A 23,078-nucleotide genomic window follows, 5' to 3' on the forward strand; every position below is an offset into this window, starting at 1 on the left:
GGTGAGATGAATGAACAGATTGATGTGGATAAACCAAAAGTAGGGACGCACGCCTTCCTCCTCTCTACTCTGTTGCTTTCGTTTTAGTCATTCCCCCAAAAAACAGGAAAGCGCAAAGCGATTCTCAGTAAGACTAAAGAGTTCTGCTAAAAATGCCCATCTTTGTGAGTTAGAGAATCTCATCAACTTTTATTCCCCCAAATGCTGCATGAGGAGCTACTTTTCCTGCTGCTCCTAGTGAATCTGGAGCTGGCGAAACTTCTCGAGGCGGGATGGAGCGGCCGCCAGATGCCGGGTTCCAGTGGAGGCTGACTTCTCTCCCCAGCTTGTGGCTGACAGGGGACAAGCCTTCCACAATATGGATCTCGTTGTCTGAACGCCCTCCGCTCAGCAACGCCCCTTGTCAGAGCACAGAACCCGCGGTTATATCACAGACCAGCCCAGGAAACAGCTCGTCATGAATCACCCAGGCTCATGGACTTCTGCCCAACAAAGAGCTCCAGCTCTGGGAAGCTGTCTGGCCTAGCCTTTCTCGCTGTCCCAGTGGAAAAGCAGGTACTTTCCAACTGGTCCTGTAGAAAACCAGTGAAGGATCACACAAGGCAGGTGTATTCAAGCCAGTCCGTTGCTTTATCTTCTCACATGCACAAATGCTATTTTTCATACCAGCTGCATCCTAAACCCTGAGTTAAGATGGTGATTAGTGGTGGTGGTGGGCGTCTCAGTAGGAGCTTTCTTAAGAAGAAAAGGCTTTGATTGAGCCAATGAAAGCTGTTGCCAGGGAACCAGATGCCATGAACAGGCCACTCCAGCAGCGTAAGAATACAAGCCGGGAGTGCTGGACTGAGCATTAAGTGTACTTGGCAGCTGAGTCCTAGGAGGCCCATTAACCCTTTGCACACCTAACCCTGTCGAGACAGTGAATCAAGAGAAGGATTATTGTAAAATCTGAAAAGCCACCCCTGCCATCAGTCTCTCCATTGGAATGTACCATTTCAAAGATGCTCTCCTGCTTGACTAGCTCCCCCGGAAACCTGCTTTGGAGTGGGCTGGCGGCAGAGGTGGGCATGAACAGGGCTGGCTGGAGCCTGAGGTTCTGCAGAGGGCACTGCTCATGTCTGATCACACTTGTTATAATGCTACTGAGTCCTCTCAACTGTGGTAGAGTTTTGTGTGGTCTTTTGGCCTCTGGAGAAGGGACTCTGCTACCCCAGGTGGGTCTGCTCTCTGAGACATGAAGGAAGTGCTTCCCCTCTTCCCTGAATGTATACTCACAGATCCTCCTGGGGGCAACCAGAGGTCGGCAGCCTCTGCCCCATTTTAAGGTTCTTACCTGGAGGGACGTGGGCACAGGCTCCTTTCTGGGAAAACGGGGGGGAAAGGGCAAAGCTGCTGTGGATGGGCCTCCCAATGTCCCTCCCAAGGCATACTGCCCTCTGTCGGTGCCATTTCTTCCTCGCTCTCTTTCCTCCCCAATCAATCCCAAAGTCAGGCATCTGTTCTGGGTCCCATCCCTGCACAGTGTGGTTAATTCAATCTCTGCAGAGGGGCTTGCACCTTGACTCAGTTCTCAGGAAGGTCTGAATGCTTTCCCACAGGGAACTATGAAGGCTGAATAACAGGCAGTGAGGTTAGCTGTGGGCCAGGGGCTCCTGGGTTCACACGAGGGGTGCACTCTTGCAATGCCAGGCCTTGAGGGGCAGGCTCTCCCAGAACCTAGGCTCCCTGATGCCCCTCCTCTTCCTCAGACTGTCAGCTCCAGCTCCCTGGCTGCTCCCCTCCTGGGGCTGTGAGTGAAGATACCGATTTGTACATCAAAATCTCACTGAGGTGGGCAAAGAGTGGGAAGAGAGTTTGTGTGCACCTTGGGTTGTGCAATACCTACGTGCCTGGAAAGATACATGTTTCATACATCGGATTAACATTTCCCTAAAATGATTAGCAGACAGCTCACAATTCTTACCCTGTGGTGGTTGGAAGGTGTAAAAGCCGTTCTCATCATAGAGTGTGCACAGTGAACTGGAAGTCAGGCAACAGAGGCGTGTCTGGCTGTGGGGCCCAGAGACTTGCTGTCCACTGCACATGAGAGTTCCTAGTGTGAGGAAACGGTTTTCAGAGGATCCTTTCGTACAGAGCTCCCCCCAACCCGCTGCCGTGTGCTCACAGCGGGGAGGGAATTCATGTGTGTTCTGGGTTAGGGACCGGGATTGTTTGTTAAGCAATATTTTCTATTTATTGAGCACGTGTTACATGAGGCTCTACACTCAGTGCCTTATGGATCGTCTTATTGGTTAATTAAACAAACATCACTGTAACAACATTTGATGAAAATCAGAAGAAAAAATTTACCCACAACCATACCAATGACATAAGATAAAACATAAGAAGAGAAAATATTATATCTTCTTACTTTAATGTTCAATGGTTCTAAATGATCAGAATCCAGGTACTTCTGATGAAGGGCGTCTGCTCTGAGATTCTCCTCTGAGAATTAACGTCACTACTGGTCTCGTCACCCTCCAGGGGTCGGTCCCCATGCAGGTTCGTTGCGTCTGCCCCCTGTGATGAGTTGCAGGCTGGAATAGTGACTGATGTTCCCCACGTTATGAAAGAACCAAGAATGTGTGATTTTTATTTCTTCTCCAACCTTACTATCTCCCCACCATAAATTTAAAAGCTTGCAATTACTGTGAGCACTCCTGCTAATAAAATGAAGCCCTGAGCAAAACATAACTAAATATTTCACACTCCCAAGGCAAACCCTTCAGAAAGATCCAAATGAAATAGATGTCCAGTCCCTCCCTCCTGAGCTGGGCGGGCCACATGGCCGTAATTTATAGACAAGGAGAGAATGGCAACAGGAGTCATCGCTGACACATTATTCCCCTTTGCTATGATTCTAGAGTATCTTTATTGCCTTTTGCATTTTCTCCTTTCAAACCTGACCTGGCCCCAGCCTCCAAACAAGCCAAGTAACTCATCCTCAGCAAGTCTGCGCTTCTTCCAACAAGTCTGGGGGGCTGTGTCTTCCACACTGATTCTCTTGCTGTCCTTTCAGCCTTCAAATACCAAGTTTTTGATGGTCCGAGTCTTTAACCTATGGCTCTAAGCTTCTTCCTGTAGGCAAACCACTAGCTACTAAGACAGGCTTTGGTTTAATCCTCTTCTTTCATATATCTTTCATAATCGCTCCAAGATCATTACCTACCTCTCTGGCCATGTTATAAAGTAAGAAACAAATATTTATTCAGCTGTTACTATATGCAAGGGGTGCTACGGGAAGTAGGAAGAATTATAAGAGGCTGTCCCTACCTTCTGAAGACTTACAGTCTAGCTGGAAGTATAAAACACCAGCAGATGGAAAGAGTCTTGATGCAAGGCGATGCTGATTGTCATATATGTGGTCCACATCTTTAAAAAAACCCTTATTTTGACTTTCTCACGCAACTTGTCTTTAGTGCTTATGGCAGACAACTGTGGATGGCTCTATCAGCCTTCATTCCACCCCCATGCCAGCGCGGGAGGTTAGAAAGCTGAAAATATGATTTCCTAGACTCCTGTGCAACCAGATGTGCAAGGTAAAGTGAGGAGAAGCGAGGCTGGGGAGGCAGGAGTGTCTCAGGCCTTCGCAGCAGCCAGACACAGATCCAGCGTCCAGCCACCAGCTTTGTGGCTGAACAGGGCACCAAGACGGCCTCCATCGCGGCAGCTTCCCGAGCGCTGGCCGTTAGCCATTGCGAATAGTCGCTCCTACTCTCTTGCAGAAGTGGGATGAACAGCAGGCTGGGATTAGGACCAAACTGGGACAAGGTCTCGCTTCACCTCTGGTTTGCTCTGTGGCTTTGTGCAAAACCATTCAATCATTCTGTGCACTGATCTTTCCTCTTTGGGTAAGAAGGGCAACACCAACGACTCTTCTGGGAGGCTGCCCTGTAGGTGAGCACAGTTCCTAGAAAACACTACCACACTGCCCTTCGAAGTGGGTGGGAGCCTGACGCTACCCCCTAGGCCACCTCCCCAGAGCAGCGTCCATTCACCCCATGCACTTTGGAGCAAGGGACAAATTCTTGAGCACATTGGGGACATGACCATTGAATAACATCTCTTTTCTTTGTTTCATGTGGTTTCTGTTTATTTACAGAGTGCCATGGTTATTCGCGATGCTTTACAAACCATAAAAGCGAGGTCTCCACCCTATAGAATTTACAGTGTAATTTAAACAGACATGCTGCATGGGCTGACAGGTCCGACATGCCAGGAGATGGGGTTGGTGTTATATAACATGGGTGTGGAGAGTTTCTTCTTGAGTTATAAATACTTTCCAGTTACAAGGGCCTTTCATCTGCGATCCCCAAGCACTCTAGAATAGCAATAACCTCGATTGCTTTCTAAATGCACTTCCCATAAACTGCTGTGGGGACTGAGTAAATGCTCTTAAATGTCTATTAATTGATCTGTACATCTGTTCATTGTCCATATTAAACAGCATGGATGTAAACACGACAGTTTGGTGGGGGGGGCCCACTTTGAGCTGTGGTCTTGCCGTTCACAGATTACAACCTCAGAGAGGCCTGGTGGCCTTGCCACAGCATTGAGAGGGCCAGATGGGCTCTTGGGTATTTTGCCAGGTGAGATGCTCACTCAACCTAGACTTCCTGGGGGCCTGGCTCACCATTTATGGATGAGTTAACATTTCCAAGTCAGGTGAGCTCAGAGAAGGAATTTCCTCTGGAGAAACTTGGAGTCATTCCTTGGCTGACGATAGTGGCTCTCGTTGGGGTCCCAGTCGCTCTGTCATTTTCCTCTTATGCTACCTTACCTCCCTGAGTAAGGGCGTTTCAAAATGGCAACAGTTATATTTCATTGCAGCTGGTGTGGACTTTCCCCTCCATGTCTCCACCCAAGACCATTGAGCAAGTGATTATTCCTGACCTAGTTTGCAAATTCATTCAAATCCAAGGGAAGTTTGGCCCGAGTGGCAAGACCCTGAAAGTCTACCCAGAGGTTTATGAGGTTAGCATGCTTCCTTCTGTCCATCCTTCACACTGTTCTCAGAAGCATCCTTCTAGAACCTAGATAGGATCAATCACCCCCCTGCTTAAAGAACCTACCTGAAGAACGAAGTCCAAAGAGACTTAGCAGGCCCGTGTGGCCTCACGGTCCCGGGCGGCCGGCCTGTCTCTCCAGCTCCAGCTCTGCCCTCATGACCTGAGGCTCTGGCTAGACCAGAGAAGCTGTCCTTCGCCAGCAGCCTCAGACACTCCTGTCCATGCCTCCTGCAACCTCCTCTTTCATCTTCCCTCCTCACCATACACTACTGCCCATTAAAGTCACCGCTCATATCGCTCATCTTCGAGCCTTCTACGAGGCCACCACCAGGCATCACCCCCCAACACACCTCTTTTCCTACAGTACCTACATATCTCCAGCTCTGTTATCCATTAGCATAGCTGTCACGTCATCTTTCAGGCCCTGGTTCACACGTACCCATCTTCTCACCCTGCCGGAAGCTTCTCGACGGCAGGGACCCATGTCTCACATAGAGGAACCTCTCGGGGAAGTTGTGATGAAGGGTACCATTTGCCCTTTGAAGGGGCAGAGAGGGAAAAGAGAGGAACCACTGCAGCTTCGGACCCCTGGTGACTATCCGGAACCCTAACTTTGCAGGATTCTGTCTCACCTGCTCCGAGGAGGGCACTCCACAGTAATGTCGCCCGATCCACTTTCAGATCATAAAGTGCTAAATTCAGTTTTTTGTTCTCTTTGCTATATGTTTTTTTCTTAGATTTTAATTTGCTAAAATATGCATAACATAAAATTTGTCATTTTAAACATTTTTAAATGTGCCTTTCGCTAGTATTAAGTACATTCCCGTTGTTGCCCAGTACCCATTAAACACAGCTTTCCATTCCCTCCTCCCACACCGCCTGGCAAACCCCATTCCACTTCTGTCTCGATGAATTTGACTGCTCTAAATATCTTCTATGGTCGGAATCATACAATATTTGTCCCTTTGTTACCAGCTTATTTCACTTAGGATAATGTCTTCAGGTTTCATTCATATTGTAGCGTGTGTCTGAATTTCTTTCCTTTTCAAGGTTGAGTAATATTCCATTGTATGTATATGCCAAATTTTGTTTATCCATTCATCTGTCAGTGGACACGATTATTTTCACATTTTGCCTATTGTGAATAATGCTGCTATAAACGTGAGTGTTCAAATATCTATTTGAATCCCTGCTTTCACCTCATTTGTATTATATACCCAGAAGTGGAATTGCTGGATCACATGGTGATTCCATGTTTAATTTTTGAGGAGCTGCCAGACTGCTTCCCACAGCTGCTGCAGCATTTTACATTCCCACCAGCAGTGCACAAGGGTCCCAATTTCTCCACGTCCTCATCGACACTTGTTATTTTCTGTTTGTTTTTTTTTTTAATAATAGCTATCCTAATGGCTATTGAAGTGGCATCCACGTGGTTTAAACTAAATTCAGTTTTGATCCTCTGCATTCACTGTCTTGATTCCCCATGATAAATCCAATCTAGTTACAGAACATGACCTCTGGTTCCTCCTCGTGAGACTTGAGCCTGCCTCCTGGCAAGGTTGCCCCCACGGAGGGAGATCTCAAGGATAACTGGGCCTGTAGCCTCCTGTACTGCTTCATGCAGGTCAGCAGGGGGCACTCTCACAAGACTACCAATGAGGTTCAGCCGACACATGACACGGCAGGTTGCTTTTCCAGGCCAAAGCAGGGTTCTTGGTCACCACCAAAAGCATCTTTTTGTTCCCTGACCCACTTCCCCCGTCCGTCCTCCTTGCAGTGTCAGCATCGAGGAGAACCAAGCAGCCCAGGCAGTAGCAGTGTTTCTCAAGGAAGGTGACACTGGCATTCTGAGTAGGACAATTCTTCATTATGCAGGATAGTCCCACACACTGAAGAACGGTTAGCATCCTGGGCCCCTGCTTGCTAAATGCCAGCCTTGACCCCCAGTCTTTGTGGCAATTAATAGCCTGCCACCCATATCTCCCAAGTGCCCCCCCTCTGGAGACAGGAGTTGCCAAGAGAGAACCAGGTGTGCAAAGGGGTCTGGAGATCCCCAGGACCCCGCGCTCAGCCGTGCAAAGTAGCAAGTGCCAGAGAGTGGCCTGCAGTCCAGTCAAGGTAAGCGTCACAGGTGGTTTTAGGTGACCCAGACAACTCCTCTGGGTCTGTTCATGGTTAGTTGACAGTGACAGGCTCACATATCAGAAGGGGGAAGACACACTCTAAAAGAAGATGAGTACTATAACAGAGAAAATATCCCAACACGCCCCTCCCCCTCGAAGTCAAGGCTTGCAATCTGAGCCTGGTCCCTTCAGTGCCGCTGGACCCTCCCTCCCCCCAGTGGCGAGCACTGCCCTCAGCAGCCGCTGCCCTGCCCAGGCTGGTTTAAGGGCCTGCACTTCCGTGTGCTGCCATAGCAACCGGGAAACAACCTGCTTTCACAATGAGAAGGATGGTGCTGCGGCCGGACATGTAGATGCCCATGGCCAGCGGTAACAGAGCAACAGCACCAACAGCACCAAGGGGCAACAAGGGTGCAGGCGAAGGGAGAGAGCCTGCCCAGTGTGGACAGTCCTGGGCTTGAGGAGTCTGGGTTTGTGGTTTACTTTTTCTCCCGACAAAGACGCACACTGTCTCAACTGTGTGGCTGGTTGTTATTAAGAAGCTGCTGTACGAGGGGAAATGTGTTTAATAAAAGGCCCAGTGTTTGTGGTCTTCTTGGGCTCCCTGCTGAGCTCGGGAAACCTTGAGGTGTGACCAGCTCTCAGCCTTCAAAACCAGGATGAGCTGCCTTGAGAAGGGTGGGCGCGGGGAAAACACGCTCTCGCTCTCTCTCCTGAGCCGGGGACACGGGAGGCTGGTCCAGAACAAACAGAAGCTAGAAGTCTATTTTGAACCAGAGGTGAGTCTTACAGCTGAATGAAGGCGCATTTCGGGGCTAGGGCAGGAATGTTCTATTTTTCCATGTGGGGCTGAGCCATGTGAGTTCAGTTTGTTTTGTTAGGGGAGAGGGGCTTGCTGGCAGGTCTCCCCTCCTCCTTATCAGGAAAATAATGTGGTTTGCCTGACACACCAAGATTGCCACTGGGAGCCTCTTCCTTCCCTTGCACACTCACAGCCTCATTTGCTTTAGACCAAAGGAGATTCCAGATTGTCTACAATTTGGATGGTTTGGTTCAAGACCAGAATTTCCACCTGGGTTCTAGGCAAGTGGATGGCTGTCTGGTTTTTGGAAGTCATGCTCTGTGGTTGAAATGCTGTGTATGTTCATACCATTTCAACGGCTTCCTTGAACTTTCTGGAATTCAACCCACAGGACTCATATTTAATATCGGCAAAAAAAAATTCTCATTTTAAAAGACTTTAAAGAGGTGGCAAAATTCCCTTGTTGTACTGGAATTTTATTTCATTAAGTCCTACCAGGAATAAGAAATCCATTGAGAGTACTTTGAAAATTTTTGGATCACACAGAGATTTCCCTTGTCATGGTAGTTTGTCGTGATATTTGACCTTTGCTATACTAAAAGTCACATAAAGTTTCAAAGGACCTCTGTGGCCAATGGCATTTATTTACTTACAAGATATGTAACTACTTTACAGGCTCCTAAATAGCCAAATTAGGTAATGTTACAGAGCATCTGGAATGTATAGAAATTCTCCCTGTGTACAGCAGAAGTGACAGATTGGAATGGTTTTCTCCTATTTAAACTGCCAGCTAGTCCAGGTCTAATTTCAAAGTTACCTGCTACCCTTGGTAATTTTGACTACTTACTTGCATACCAGGAAACTTTACCTGGCCTGTAAACTACACTCTACCCCATTGACGCCTCCAGGCACGAATGGCTCCCCTGAAAGTTGTGTGGGGTAAAACAGAACCGGGACCTGAGTTCTGCTAACTCTGACACGTGGAGGACAAAATCAGTTGCTAAGAGGAGTGATTATGTTTCGTGACACCATGTGAGCAGAGAAAACTAGTCACTAAAAAATATCAAATACCTTGTACAAGCAGTATTTGTCATAAAAGGGCCTTCCACAGTGGATCATTCAAAGTGGCTTCTTTCCGTTGCAGGATTACTTGAACTGGAAGTCCCCAGAAAATTATGTCCTGGTCAGCAAACCGCGAGATGGGGGCAGGGCCAAGCAGCACACGTGGAGCCTGTTTCTTCCTAAAACATTCAGCACTCGAAAGGGCGCCCTGATCCTGTACTCAGAAGGTCTAGCGGTATCAGCATGGACCCCCGCAGAGAGGAGAAAAGGCCCCTACGGCCCCACAGGTCCCAGAAAGAGGCTGGATCTTGAACTGCACACGCTTCAGGACCTCAAGGAAGCCATCCTAGCCTACGGAAGGAGACAGGTAGGCAGAGCAGCGCCTGGGGGTCGGGGACCGCGCTGGCCTGCATGTCTAGAAATCCACTTGTAGTTTTGGATACAACTTCTTCTCAGATCCTAAGGAAGGTGTGAAATCCTCAGACCTCCATTTCTTCGTCTCTAAAATGGGATGGTACTCTCGGTCCTCTCTGATGCACACAATTGTAGCGAGGCTTAAATGAGATCCTGTCTGTGAAAGGGTTCTGGAAAGCATCCAGAGCTATATCGTTATTATTTTGTGTTTTCCTTCCCGCTAGAGTAACGCAAAGTCCTTTTCAGCATTCAGACAGATCCAGGCCAGTAGACGTTTCATCAGAATCCTTGAAATCCTGTCTCGTAGCTGCAAGCATCATCATCACACCTCTGATGTTCTTGGCTTTGTGGAAATGAGAAGGAGAACATTTTAAATATTTACCTTGAGCCCTTCAGCGTCTGCAGGATGAGTTAATGACTTTTTCCATTCTGAATTTAATATTAAGGGGAAACCCTTGTGCTCATTTTTCTGATTCATACTTTCTTATGTCTTATGAGATGTGCACATGGCCCCTGCTGTATGTAACTGTGTGCATCAGCCCCTTGGCTGAGGCCGTGAGGGAGACTGGGAAGACGTGGCACTTTGTGAAATTCTAGGTCATAGGTGGCGAGTTACTCCCTAGTTTAAAAGTCTACTGGCTTCTCCTTCCCCACAGGATCAAGTCATTAGCTTCTTCCACCAGGTCCTTCATGGGCTGCCTTTCTCTTCCGTCTCTAGCCATGTCTTTCACTTGTTCTTAGCACCACCTTGACCACGGACCCCTAAAGGCCCTACGGATGTGAAGAGCTCACCATTCCCCCAACACCCCGTGCTCTTTTGTGACTCCACGCTTTTGCACATGCTTCTGAAGCTGGAAAACTCCCACTCATCCTTCAAAACACAATTCAGATGCCATCTCCTCGGTGAAGACTTCCCCCACTTCCCTGGGCAGAGATAGCCCATTGCCCCCTCCTCCAGGAACATTCCCAAACCATCATCGTTTCCATTTCTCTCTTTGCCCATCTGTTGCCATCTCCTTGAGGGCAGGGACCATGTCTAAATCATTTCCAGAAAATAGTGAGTACCCACAAATGTTTGTGGAATGAATCAATCATGTGCGATACTTTTAATGTTTCTTAGATCATCTCCCAGCATCATGATTGGGCAATTTGTCACCCACCCCACCCTAGGCAGAGCTTCCAAAGGGGAGATTCGTCTGCTCCGTTCGCTTCTCTCAAAATATAGAGACGTTTAATGACCTTGACCAAATGTCCAATTGTCTTTTGTCTTAAAATTATAAATTCTTGGATGAAAGGAAACCAATTGTTGAATGTTTACCAACACTTTATAGACATTATTTTATTTAATCTTCACAGTGACCCTGTGAGATATGGTTTTTCTTGGCCCCTTTTATAGAGGAGGGAACTGAGGCTCAGAGGAATTAAGTGATTTGACCAAGATCTCAGAGCTAATAAATGACAGAGCCAAGATTCAAACCCAGGACTATCTACCTCTCCAGGGCCACCATGCTTTGCACTTTGCCCTATTTTCTGTGGATTTGGAATGGCCTCCAGAAGTCATTGTGCCAGGACTTGGCCTGTTTGCCATTACAGCCTCACCCTTCTCTTACTCTGCTCTGCATCATGGTGGAGTTGACCACAGGCTACATATAATTCCACAAACATCTGTGTCAACTGGCTTTTTATTGAATTTGCCAATGGAAGATACTGGAAGGAGAATGGAGAGGGAGAAGAGGAAAGACAGGGTATTTCTCGCCTCCCATTCTACCTGGGGTGGTGAGAAGCACCTGCCTCATCTCTGTGGTCCAGGCCCAAATAGACATGCCCACTGTGGCTCCAGGTTCCTCCAGGTGACCCCACCTGCTCCTCCCTCTGTCCTTTAGCCTGGGGGTGGTGCTGGCTTCCTGATGTTACTGATCTTAGTGTTGCCTCACCATCTTTTTGGCTTCTGAGCTCTCTAATCACCTGTGTAACCAATTGCCTGAATTAAATTTCTTCTGTGTTTAAATACCTAGGGCGGTTTCTGTTTCCTGGTTGGACACTGACATGTAGGCTAACTTATTGCCCAGAGTAAGCATATCTCCCACAGTTTTCAGACACTTGTCCATATAGTTTAAATATTTCAGGCAACAGGGATCTTATTACTTTATAACATAGATGAGTCTATTTGGGGACAGCTTCATTTTTAGTTAGCCTTGAGCTCAATGAAAAAAAGAAGTTCCTGTCTTCCCGTGCTAACCATCTACTAGATTTATAACACACCTGCCCAAGACAGAACTCTCTAGTCTAACTCCAGGTGGGTGGGAGGGAAATGGTATGAGGAAAGCAGAAAGGAAAGAAAAGGTTTGGAACAGTAGCAGGGCCAGGATGTGAGATTAGAGGACACAGTAGATTAAAATAGGAGGAGAAGCGGCTCAAAAGGGACGTGGGGTTATAGAAGACGAACACCTCGGAAGAGGAGAGCCTTGTAAACTACAGAGCAGCATCTGATTATGAAAACTACAGACTGTGAGAAACTTTTTCAACTGTAATATCCGGTGCCAGGTAGGCTGTGGGGAAATGAGCTGCCTCATACACAATTTACACGACATTTTGGGAGGGCATTTTGGTAAAAGCCTAAAAAGGGCTGAACCTCTTTGATTCACGATTCCACTTTTAGGAATTTACCTTAGGAAATAATCAGAGGTGTGCCCAAAGATTTATGCACAAGAATGTTTGTTACAGGATTATTTATTACTATACAAAATACTGAAAATAATAAATGTGCAACAACGGAACATTGACTAAATAATTTGTGTACAGTCGTATAATGGATTTTGATTCAGGCAATAAAGTCACGTATTAGTCATGAATAACTTGAGAAAATATTCACGGTATTTTGTTGTGTGTGTGTGTGTAAGGAAGATTGGCCCTGAGCTAACATCTGTGCCAATCTTCCCCTTCTTTGTATGTGGGATGCCGCCACAGCATGGCTTGATGAGCAGTGTAGAGGTCCGTCCCTGGGATCCGAACCTGTGAACCCTGGGCTGCTGAAGCAGAGTGCACAAACTTAACGACGATGCCACCAGGCTGGCCCCTTATGGTGTATTTTTTAAAAGCAGGTTACAAAATAGTATTCATATGATAAGAATACCAATGCTCAATAACATTTTTTTCAGTATTTACTATGCTCCTGCCACTGTCCTAAGCGCTTTCCGTGTATAGCTCATGTATGCTTTCTGTCCATCCTGGGGCTAGGTGGAGTATCACCCCATTTTGAGGTGAGGAAATTGAAGCACAGAAAGTCTGAGTAATTCACTCAAGATTATACAGCCATATAGATAATTGCACCAGAATTGAAGACTAGGCTGTGTAGATAACATTGTACCTAATATAATCCCAATTTTTAAAAATTGGTTATACAAACAGGAGGATACACATCAAATTTTTACCATGGGTGTTGAGATTATAAATCATAGTTTTATTTATACGTATCTTTTTACCAAACATCATTTTTTTTAAAGTCATGGAATTTTTAAGATAAAATAACAATCTATGGCTTTGAAGGAGGTAGATAGTGAAAGAGAGAGAGAGGTAGACCCTAGAGAGCCAGGTGGGATCAGGAAGGGAAATGGAATAGCAAAATAGAAAAAACATTCTCCCCACATCTCAAACAGCACTGTAAGTGAAGCCCACCAATAACCACACCATCTGTTCCTCAGGCCAGTATTTCCTTGTCCAAATAGTACAGTTTATGAGTTAAAAACACCACATTCAAAGTAAAAGAGCCAAGATGGGGAGGGGGAAGGGGGGAATAGTTAAGTAGTGCTGCTCACAGAAGGTTCCATCCTGGCTGGACCGTGAATCAGGAAACCCACAAAACGCAGGCTCCGTCCAGACCTGTGAGAGTCTCAGCTGTCACAGGGAGGGGCAGTCAAAGCTCTAAAGCACCTACAGTCGTTTTTGGTTCTATATGTGGGTCTAATGACATGAACGTGGCAATACGTCCAGGTTTCATAGCTCAACATGGGCCTGCTCTTTAACTCGCTTGATGGCCCAACTTCCTGATGAGCAAAGACCAAGTGCTAAGTCAGGAGATTAGAAGCCAGAGGTCTTCCACTTCTGGCTACACACAGATATGTTGGGTGTTTGGTTTTTTTAAAAAAAAAAAAACCAGAAGGAAATGTTGTTCAAACATTCCCAGAGTTAAAACCATTCATCTTGAAACCTTTAATTCATTCAGCTTCCCATTATTTAGAAACCAAATAGCTATAAAACCTAAATAACCATAATTTGGGGTAGTATCTAAATGATAGTTATAATGATGCTCTCGTAGCATAGCGGAATCCTCAAGTGGCTCGCAAATCATCGGAAATATTAAATAATTTTCACATTGTGTAGTATTTCTTATTCTTATATTTTTAGGATTTTGTAAATCTTGTGATTTTTTTAAATGTCCAACAGTGGGACATTGATTAAATAATGTATTTAAAATACTTTGATTTAAAAATCCAATTCATAGAGCAGCTCATTTCTCTGAGAGGTAAGCAGGATTCAGATTATTATAGTTGATTTCAACCAAGGTTCCATTGCTGCTGCCATCTCCCTTATACCTGTGGTTACATTTAAGAGTATTGTCAACCTTGTTCCTCTGACTCTATCCTGACTCATTCTATGCTGCCTAATTTCTCCCCACATCTCAATACTCAAGGCGCTCACTCTTTAGTTGGCATTTTCAGCCAAAGTCCAACCTAGGAAGGCACCTTCAGGTTACCATTCTATTTGGTAATATCATAAGAAATATGTTTTTTGAATGAAGTTTAGTTTTCTATCCTAACCATAATGTAGGCTCATCACACAAAGTATAAAAATATAGAAAAGTAGGAAGAAAAATAAATTATCCTTTCAGCCAAAGATCAGGAGGACGAAGTTCCCTTTGCAGGTCCTCACCAATAACCTGCTCCTTGTTCCGTGGTGTCCCTAAGAAGTGATAGGGCTGTGATGGCCATCAACAAAGTGTCCAGTGGGCACCAAAGCCACACAAGGGAGAAAGTGACTGACGGCTCTTCTGCCGAGAGTCCTCCATGCGAGAAGCTCTTGAGCTGTGACACTGGGAGCCTTTAATAGACCTGGAAGTAGGAAGGATCAGCCGAGGACATGGGCCAACTGTGACTAGGAGGTCACGGCAATGTCGACAACAGCTAACACTTAGGGTGCGCTTAGGGTGTGCCAGGCATTTTATTTGTAACCTCGCTCGATCTGCACTGTCTGTGAGCTGGATGTTAGAGTTACCTCCATTTTGTGGGAGGAAAAACTGAGGCTTGAAGTTTAACTTGAAAATGTTACAAACGTTGCAAACGTGGAATCATGTTACAAGACCCAAGTGGTGCTGCTGGGTCTGGAGCCCAGACAGCAGATCCCAGAGCCCCACTCTGAAACCCTGGAGGGCCTGATTTTGAAGATTCCCCATGAGCTAGAGAGAAGAAGCCTCTCCCCAGCTCTAAAGGCGTCTTTAAAAAGGGACCTGGGTCTTCCAACACACCTGTTAAAACCCTTTACCATTCTAGGAAAGCAAATCAGGTTTTCACTAAAATCAGTCTGGGTTATTGGTAACACCTTCATAGTAAGCCGTATAGACGATCCAGTGGACTCCTACGTTTCTAGGCTTTATGTACTTCATCCATGGGTTCCCTTGTGTAACCAGTGGATAGAGAGTATTTATAAGAACGGCACACATTTCAGTGGCCTGTGCTATTACCCTCGTCATCATTCTGAGCACTTTACCCTTATTATCTCCTGTAACCTTCACGACAACTTTATAAAGTACGTGCTCTTTTTTTATTGTGGTAAAATATACATCATTCAAAATGTACCATTTTACTCACTTTTAAGTGTGCAGTTCAGTAGCATTAAGTATATTCACATTTGTTGTGCAACCGTCACCACCATCGATCTCCAGAACTTTGACCATCTTGCAAAACTAAAACTCTCTACCCGTTAAACAATAGTTCCCTGTTTCCGCTTCCTCCCGACCACTGGCAACCATCATTCTATGTTTTGTCTCTTTGAATTTGACGGCCCTAAGTACCTCAGGTGAATGGAATCTTATAGTAGTTATCCTTTTAGTATTTTGTGACTGGCTTATTTCACTTAGCATAATGTCTTCAAAGTTCATTCATGTTGTAGCATGTATCAGAATAATAGTCCACTATGTATATGTATATATATGTATGTAACACATTTTATTTGTACGTAACACATTTTATGTATGTGTTTACAACACATTTTGTTTGCCCATTCATCCACTGATGGACACTTAGATTGCTGTCATGTTTTGTGTGAAAAATGCTGCTATAAATATGGGTGTACAAATACCTGTTCGTGTCCCTGTTTTCAGTTCTTTTGGGTATATACCCGGAAGTGGAATTGCTGGATCGCATGGTAATTCTATTTTCAATGTTTAGAGACACTGCTGTACTGTTTCCATAGTGGTGGCGGCATCACTTTATGTTCCCATCAGCAATGCACAGGGGTTCCAGTTTCACCACATCCTCATCACCGCTTGTGATTTTTTTTAAATCGAGGTCATGTTGCTTTATAACATTGTGTGATTTCAGGTGTATATTATTATTATATATCAGTTTCTGTATACACTGCATTGTGCTCACCACTAATAGTCTGGTTTTTATCCATCATCATACATATGTGCCCTTTTACCCGTTTTGCCCACCACCCCGCCCAACTCCTTTCTCCCCTGGTAACCACTAATTTGTTCTCTTTGTCCATGTGTTTATCTTCCACATATGAGTGAAATCATACAGTGTTTGTCTTTCTCTGTCTGGCTTAGTTCACTTAACATCACACCCTCAACATCCAACCATGTTGTTCCAAACGGGACGATTTTGTCTTCTTTTATGGCTGAATAGTATTCCATTGTATATATATACACATCTTCTTTATCCAATCATCAGCTGATGGGCACTTGGGTTGCTTCCATGTCTTGGCTATTGTGAATTCTGCTACAGTGAACATAGTGGTGCATAAATCTCTTTGAATTGTTGATTTCAAGTTCTTTGGATAAATACCCAGTAGTGGGATGGTTGGACCAAATGGCATTTCTATTTTTAATTTTTTTAGAAATATCCATGCTGTTTTCCATAGTAGCTGCACCAGTTTGCATTCTCACCAACAGTGTACGGGACTTCCCTTTTCTCCACATCCTCTCCAACACTTATTATTTCTCATCTTGTTAATTATAGCCATTCTGACAGGTGTGAGGTGATATCTCATTGTAGTTTTGATTTGCATTTCCCTAAAAATTAATGACATTGAACATCGTTTCACGTGCCTGTGGCCATCTGTATATCTTCTTTGGAAAAATGTCTGTTCATATCCTGTGCCCATTTTTTGAGCAGGTTGTTTGTCTTTTTGTTGTTGATTTGTATGAGTTCTTTATATATTGTGGAAATAAACCCCTTGTTGGATATATGATTTGCAAATATTTTCTCCCCTTTGGTGGGTTATATTTTTGTGTTGTTGATGGTTTCCCTTGCCTTGCAGAAGCTTTTTAGTCTGATGTAGTCCCATTTGTTTATTTTTTCTTTTGTTTCCCTTTCCTGAGTAGACATCGTATTCAAAAAGATACTGCTAAGACTGAAGTCAAATAGTGTATTGCCTATGTTTTCTTCTAGGAGTTTTATGGCTTCAGGTCTTACATTCAAGTCTTTAATCCATTTGAGTTAATTTTTGTGTATGGTGTAAGATAATGGTCTACTTTCATTCTTTTGCATGTGGCTGTCCAATTTTCCCAGCACCATTTATTGAGGAGACTTTCCTTCCTCCACTGTATGTTCCTGGCTTCCTTGTCAAAGATTAGCTGTCTATAGATGTGTGGTTTTATTTCTGGGCTTTCAATTCTGTTCCATTGATCTGTGTGTGTCTGTTTTTATGCCGGTACCATGCTGTTTTGGTTACTATAGCTTGTAGTATATTTTGACGTCAGAGATTGTGATGCCTCCAGCTTTGTTCTTTTTTCTCAGGATTCTTTCAGCTATTCAGGGTCTTTTGTTGTTCCACATAAATTTTAGGATTCTTGGTTTTATTTCCGTGAAGAATGTCATTGGAATACTGATTGGGATTGCATTGAATCTGTAGATTGCTTTAGGTAGTATGAACCTTTCAACTATGTTTATTCTTCCAATGCATGAGCATGGAATATCTTTCCATTTCTTTATGTCTTCTTCGATTTCTTTCAATAATGTTTTGTAGCTTTCAATGTACAGATCTTTCACCTCTAGTTAAGTTTATTCCTAGATATTTTATTCTTTTTATTGAGATTGTAAATTGGATTGTATTCTTGAGTTCTCTTTCTGTTACTTCATTATTAGAGGATAGAAATGCAACTGATTTTTGTAAATTGATTTTGTGCCCTGCAACTTTGCTGTGGTTGTTGATTATTTCTAATAACTTTCTTGTGGATCCTTTAGGGTTTTCTTTATATAGAATCATGTCATCCACAAACAATCAGAGTTTTACTTCTTCCTTTCCAATTTGGATTCCTTTTATTTCTATTTCTTGCCTAATTGCTCTGGCCAAAACCTCCAGTACTACATTGAATAGGAGTGGTAAGAGTGGGCACCTTTGTCATGCTTCTGTTCTCAGATGGATGGCTTTCAGTTTTTCACCATTAGGTATGATGTTGGCTGTGGGTTTGTCATGTATGGCCTTTATCATGTTGAGATACTTTCCTTCTATCCCCATTTTATTGAGAGTTTTTATCATAAATAGATGTTGGATCTTGTCAAATGCTCTCTCTGTACCTATTGAGATGATCATGTGATTTTCATTCCTCATTTTGTTAATGTGGTGTATCACATTGATTGATTTGCAGATGTTGAACCATCCCTGCATCCTTGGTATAAATCCCACTTGATCATGATGTATGATCCTTTTAATGTATTGCTGTACTAGATTTGCCAATAGTTTATTGAGGATTTTTGCATCTATGATCATCAGTGATATTGGCTTGTAATTTTCCTTTTTCGTGTTGTCCTTGTCTGGTTTTGGTATCAGGATGATATTGACCTCATAGAATGAGTTAGGAAGTGTTCCATCTTCTTCAATTTTTTGGAATAGTTTGAGAAGGATAGGTAAATCTTCTTTGAATATGTGGCAGAATTCTCCAGAGAAGCCATCTGGGCCTGGACTTTTATTTTTGGGGAGGTTTTCGGTTACTGTTTCCATCTCTTTACTTGTGATTGGTCTATTCAGATTCTCTCTTTCTTCTTGGGTCAGTTTTGGGAGGTTGTATGAGTCTAAGAATTTATCCATTTCTTCTAGGTTGTCCAGTTGTTGGCATATAGTTTTTCATAGTATTCTCTTATAATCCTTTGTGTTTCTGTGGTATCCAGTGTAATTTCTCCTCTTTCATTTCTAATTTTATTTATTTGAGCCTTCTCTCTTTTTTTCTTAGTGAGTCTGGCTAAGGGTTTGTCAGTTTTGTTTATCTTCTTAAAGACCAGCTCTTAGCTTCATTGATCTTTTCTATTGATTTTTTAGTCCCTATTTCACTTATTTCTGCTCTAATATTTATTATTTCCCTCTTTCTGCTGACTTGGGGCTTTCTGTGTTCCTCTTTTTCTAGTTCCGTTAGGTGTAGTTTAAGATTACTTATTTGAGATTTTTCTTGTTTGTTGAGATGAGCCTGTATTACTATAAGTTTCCCTCTTAGCACAACTTTTGCTGCATCCCATAAGAGTTGGTATGTTGTGTTTTCATTTTCATTTGTCTCCAGATGTTTTTTAATTTCTCCTCTGACTTCTTCATTGATCCAATGGTTGTTCAGTAGCATGTTGTTTAGTCTCTACTCATTTGTGATTTTCCCTGCCTTTTTCTATTTTTTTTAATTGTGGTAACAATGGTTTATAACATATAAATTTCAGGTGTACATCACTATATTTTGATTTCTGTGTAGATTACATCATGTTCACCACCCAGAGACTAATTACATCCATCACCATACATATGTAATGATGTTTCACCTTCCTCCTTCCCACCTTCCCCTCTGGTAACCACCAATCCACTCTGTCTCTATGTGTTTGTTTGTTGTTGTTTTTATCTTCTATTTATGAGTGAGATCACATTTGGCTTTCTCCCTCCGACTTATTTTGCTTAGCATAATGCCCTCAAGGTCCATGCAGGTTGTCACAAATGGCAATATTTCATCCTTTTTTATATCTGAGTAGTATTCCATTGTGTATATATACCACATTTTCTTTATCCATTCATCCCTTGATGGGCACCTAGGTTGCTTCTAAGTCTTGGCTATTGTGAATAATGCTGCAATGAACATAGGGGTGCATATATCTTTACATGTTCATGTTTTCATCTTCTTTGCATAAATACCCAGCAGTGGAGTAGCTGGATTGTATGGTAGTCCTCTTCTTAATTTTTTGAGAAATCTCCATACTGTTTTCCATAGTGGCTGCACTAGTTTGCATTCCCACCAGTAGTGTATGAGCATTCCCTTTTCTCCGCATCCTTTCCAACACTTGTTATTTCCTGTCTTGTTACTTATAGCCATTCTGACTTGCATGAGGTGATATCTGATTGTAGTTTTGATTTGCATTTCCCTGATAATTAGTGATATTGAACATCTTTTCATGTGCCTGTTGGCCATCTGTATATCTTCTTTGGATAAATGTCTGTTCAGATCTTTTGCCCATTTTAAATTGAGTTGTTAATTTTTTGCTGTTGAGATATATGAGCTCTTTATATATTTTGGACATTAACCACTTATCAGATGTATGTTTTGCAAATATCTTCTCCCAATTGTTAGGTTGTCTTTTCATTGTGTTGATGGTTTCCCTTGTTGTGCAGAAACTTTTTAGTTTGATGTAGTCCCATTTATTTGTTTTTTTCTATTGTTTTCTTGCCTGGTCAGACACGGTACTTGAAAATATGCTGCTAAGACCAGTGTTAAAGAGGATCCTGCCTATGTTTTCTTCTAGAAGTTTCATGGCTTCAGATCTTACATTCAAGTCTTTAATCCATTTTGAGTTAATTTTTGTATATGGTATAAGATAATGGTCTACTTTCATTCTTTCGCATGTGGTTGTCCAGTTTTACCAGCACCATTTATTGAAGAGACTTTCCTTTCTCCCTTGTATGTTCTTGGCTCCCTTGTCAAAAATTAGCTGTCCATTGATGTGTGGGCTTATTTCTGGGCTCTCAACTCTGTTCCATTCATCTGTGTGCCTCCTTTTGTGTTAGTACCATGCTATTTTTTTTTCTTCTGCTTTATCTCCCCAAATCCCCCTGGTACATAGGTGTATATTTTAGTTGCAGGTCCTTCTAGTTGTGGCATATGGGACGCTGCCTCAAGGTGGCCTGACGAGCGGTGCCATGTCCGCACCCACGATCCGAACCAACAAAACCCTGTGTCGCCGCAGCAGAGCTCATGAACTTAACCACTCGGCCACGGGGCCAGCCCCCATATTTGAAGTCAGGGAGTGTGATACCTCCAGCTTTGTTCTTTTTTCTCAGGATTGCTTTGGCTATTTGAGGTCTTTTCTTTAGGATTCTTTATTCTATTTCTATGAAAAATTTTGTTGGAACCTTGATAGGGATTGCATTGAATCTGTAGATTGCTTTAGGAAGTATAGACCTTTTACTATGTTAGTTCTTCCAATCCAAGAGCACAGAATGTCTTTCCATTTCTTTGTGTCTTCTTTGATTTCTTTCAATGTTTTTTTTTTTGTTTTATTGAGTTTATGATAGTTTACAACCTTGTGAAACCTCAGCTGTACATTATTGTTTGTCAGCCATGTTGTAGGTACACCACTTCACCCTTTGTGCCCACTCCCCACCCACTTTTCCCCTGGTAGCCACTAATCCGTTCTCTTTGTCTACATGTTTAACTTCCACATATGAGTGGGGTCGTAGAGAGGTTGTCTTTCTCTATCTGGCTTATTTCACTTAACATAATTCCCTCAAGGTCCATCCATGTTGTTGCGAATGGGATGATTTTATTCTTTTTTATGCCTGAGTAGTATTCCATTGTATATATCTATACCACATCTTCTTTGTCCAGTCATCAGTTGATGGACACTTAGGTTGCTTCCACGTCCTGGCTATTGTAAATAATGCTGCAATGAACATAGGGGTGCATGGGACTTTTGGAATTGCTGACTTCAAGTTCTTTGGATAAATACTCAGTAGTGGGATGGCTGTGTCATATGGTATTTCTATTTTTAATTTTTTGAGAAATCTCCATACTGTTTTCCATAGTGGCTGCACCAGTTTGCATTCCCACCAGCAGTGTATGAGGGTTCCTTTTTCTCCACATCCTCTCCAACATTTGCTATTTTTTCTTTTGGTTATTTTTGCCATTCTAATGAGTGTAAGGTGATATCTTAGTGTGGTTTTGATTTGCATTTCCCTGATGATCAGTGATGATAAACATCTTTTCATGTGCCTGTTGGCTGTCCATATATCTTCTTTGGAGAAATGTCCGTTCATGTCTCCTGCCCATTTTTTGATTAGGTTGTTTGATTTTTTGTTGTTGAGTTGTGTGAGGTCTTTGTATGTTATGGAGATTAACTCTTTGTCGGATATATGACTTGCAAATATTTTTTCTCAATTAGTGGGTTGTTTTTTTGTTTCAATCCTGTTTTCCTTGCCTTGAAGAAGCTCTTTAGTCTGATGAAGTCCCATTTGTTTATTCTTTCTATTGTTTCCCTTGTCTGAGAAGACATGGTGTCCAAAAAGATCCTTTTAATACTGATGTCAGAATGTACTGCCTATATTTTCTTCTAGAAGCCTTATGTTACACCATTCACAAAAATAAACTCAAAATGGATCAACGATCTTCCAATAATGTTTCATAGTTTTCAGTGTACAGGTCTTTCACCTCTTTGTTTGAGTTTATTCCTAGGTATTTTATTCATTTTTTTTGCAATTGTAAATGGGATTGTGTTCTTGATTTCTCTTTCTGCTAGTTCATGGTTAGTGTATAGAAATGCAACTGATTTTTGTAAGTTGCTTTTGTACCCTGCAACTTTACTGTAGTTGTTGATTAATTCTAATAGTTTTCAGATGGATTCTTTAGGGTTTTCATTTAAGGTCAACATTTCCTTATTGATCTTCTGTTTGATGATCTATCCATTGGTGTAGTAGAGTGTTAAAGTCCCCTACTATTATTGTGTTGCTATCTAGTTCTCCTTTTATGTGTGTTAATAATTGCTTTATATATTTAGGTGCATGGATATTTACAAGGATTATATCCTTTTGTTGGATTGTTCCCTTTATCATTATGTAATGCCCTTCTTTGTCTCGTTACAGTTGTTATTCTAAAGTCTATTTTGTCTGATATGTCTTGCTACCCCAGCTTTCTTTTCATTGCCATATGCATGGAGTATCTTTTCCCATCTCTTCACTTTTAGTTTGTGAGCGTCTTTAGGTCTGAAGTATGTCCATTGCACGCAGCATATCTATGGGTCTTGTTTTTATTATCCAATCGGCCACTGTATGCCTTTTGCTTAGAGCATTTAGTCCATTGACATTTAAAGTAGCTATTGATAAGAATGTACTTATTGCCATTTTGTTACTTTTTTTCTATGTTTTAGTATTTCTTCTGTGTTGCTTTCCTCT

The 23,078-nt window shown here is 42.9% G+C and overlaps 1 protein-coding gene across 5 annotated transcripts in view; it reads left to right on the forward strand.

Moving 5' to 3' along the window:
• Positions 1-7,461: 7,461 nt before the first annotated feature.
• The window catches only part of KIAA2012 (KIAA2012 ortholog), a 108,132-nt gene continuing 92,515 nt past the window's right edge, over positions 7,462-23,078 (forward strand). For 2 of the 5 annotated variants that reach the window (XM_070580749.1, XM_070580750.1), the window contains exons 1-2: positions 7,462-7,950; positions 9,118-9,402. In XM_070580749.1, the coding sequence (XP_070436850.1) occupies positions 7,831-7,950; positions 9,118-9,402 (405 nt within the window). In that variant the 5' untranslated portion in view covers positions 7,462-7,830. The remainder of the gene's footprint in view (positions 7,951-9,117; positions 9,403-23,078) is intronic. The other 3 variants (XM_070580752.1, XM_070580753.1, XM_070580751.1) reach the window with 2 other exon arrangements.

The sequence above is a fragment of the Equus przewalskii genome, chromosome 17 (genome assembly GCF_037783145.1).
Source record: "Equus przewalskii isolate Varuska chromosome 17, EquPr2, whole genome shotgun sequence".
Lineage (NCBI taxonomy): Eukaryota > Metazoa > Chordata > Mammalia > Perissodactyla > Equidae > Equus > Equus przewalskii.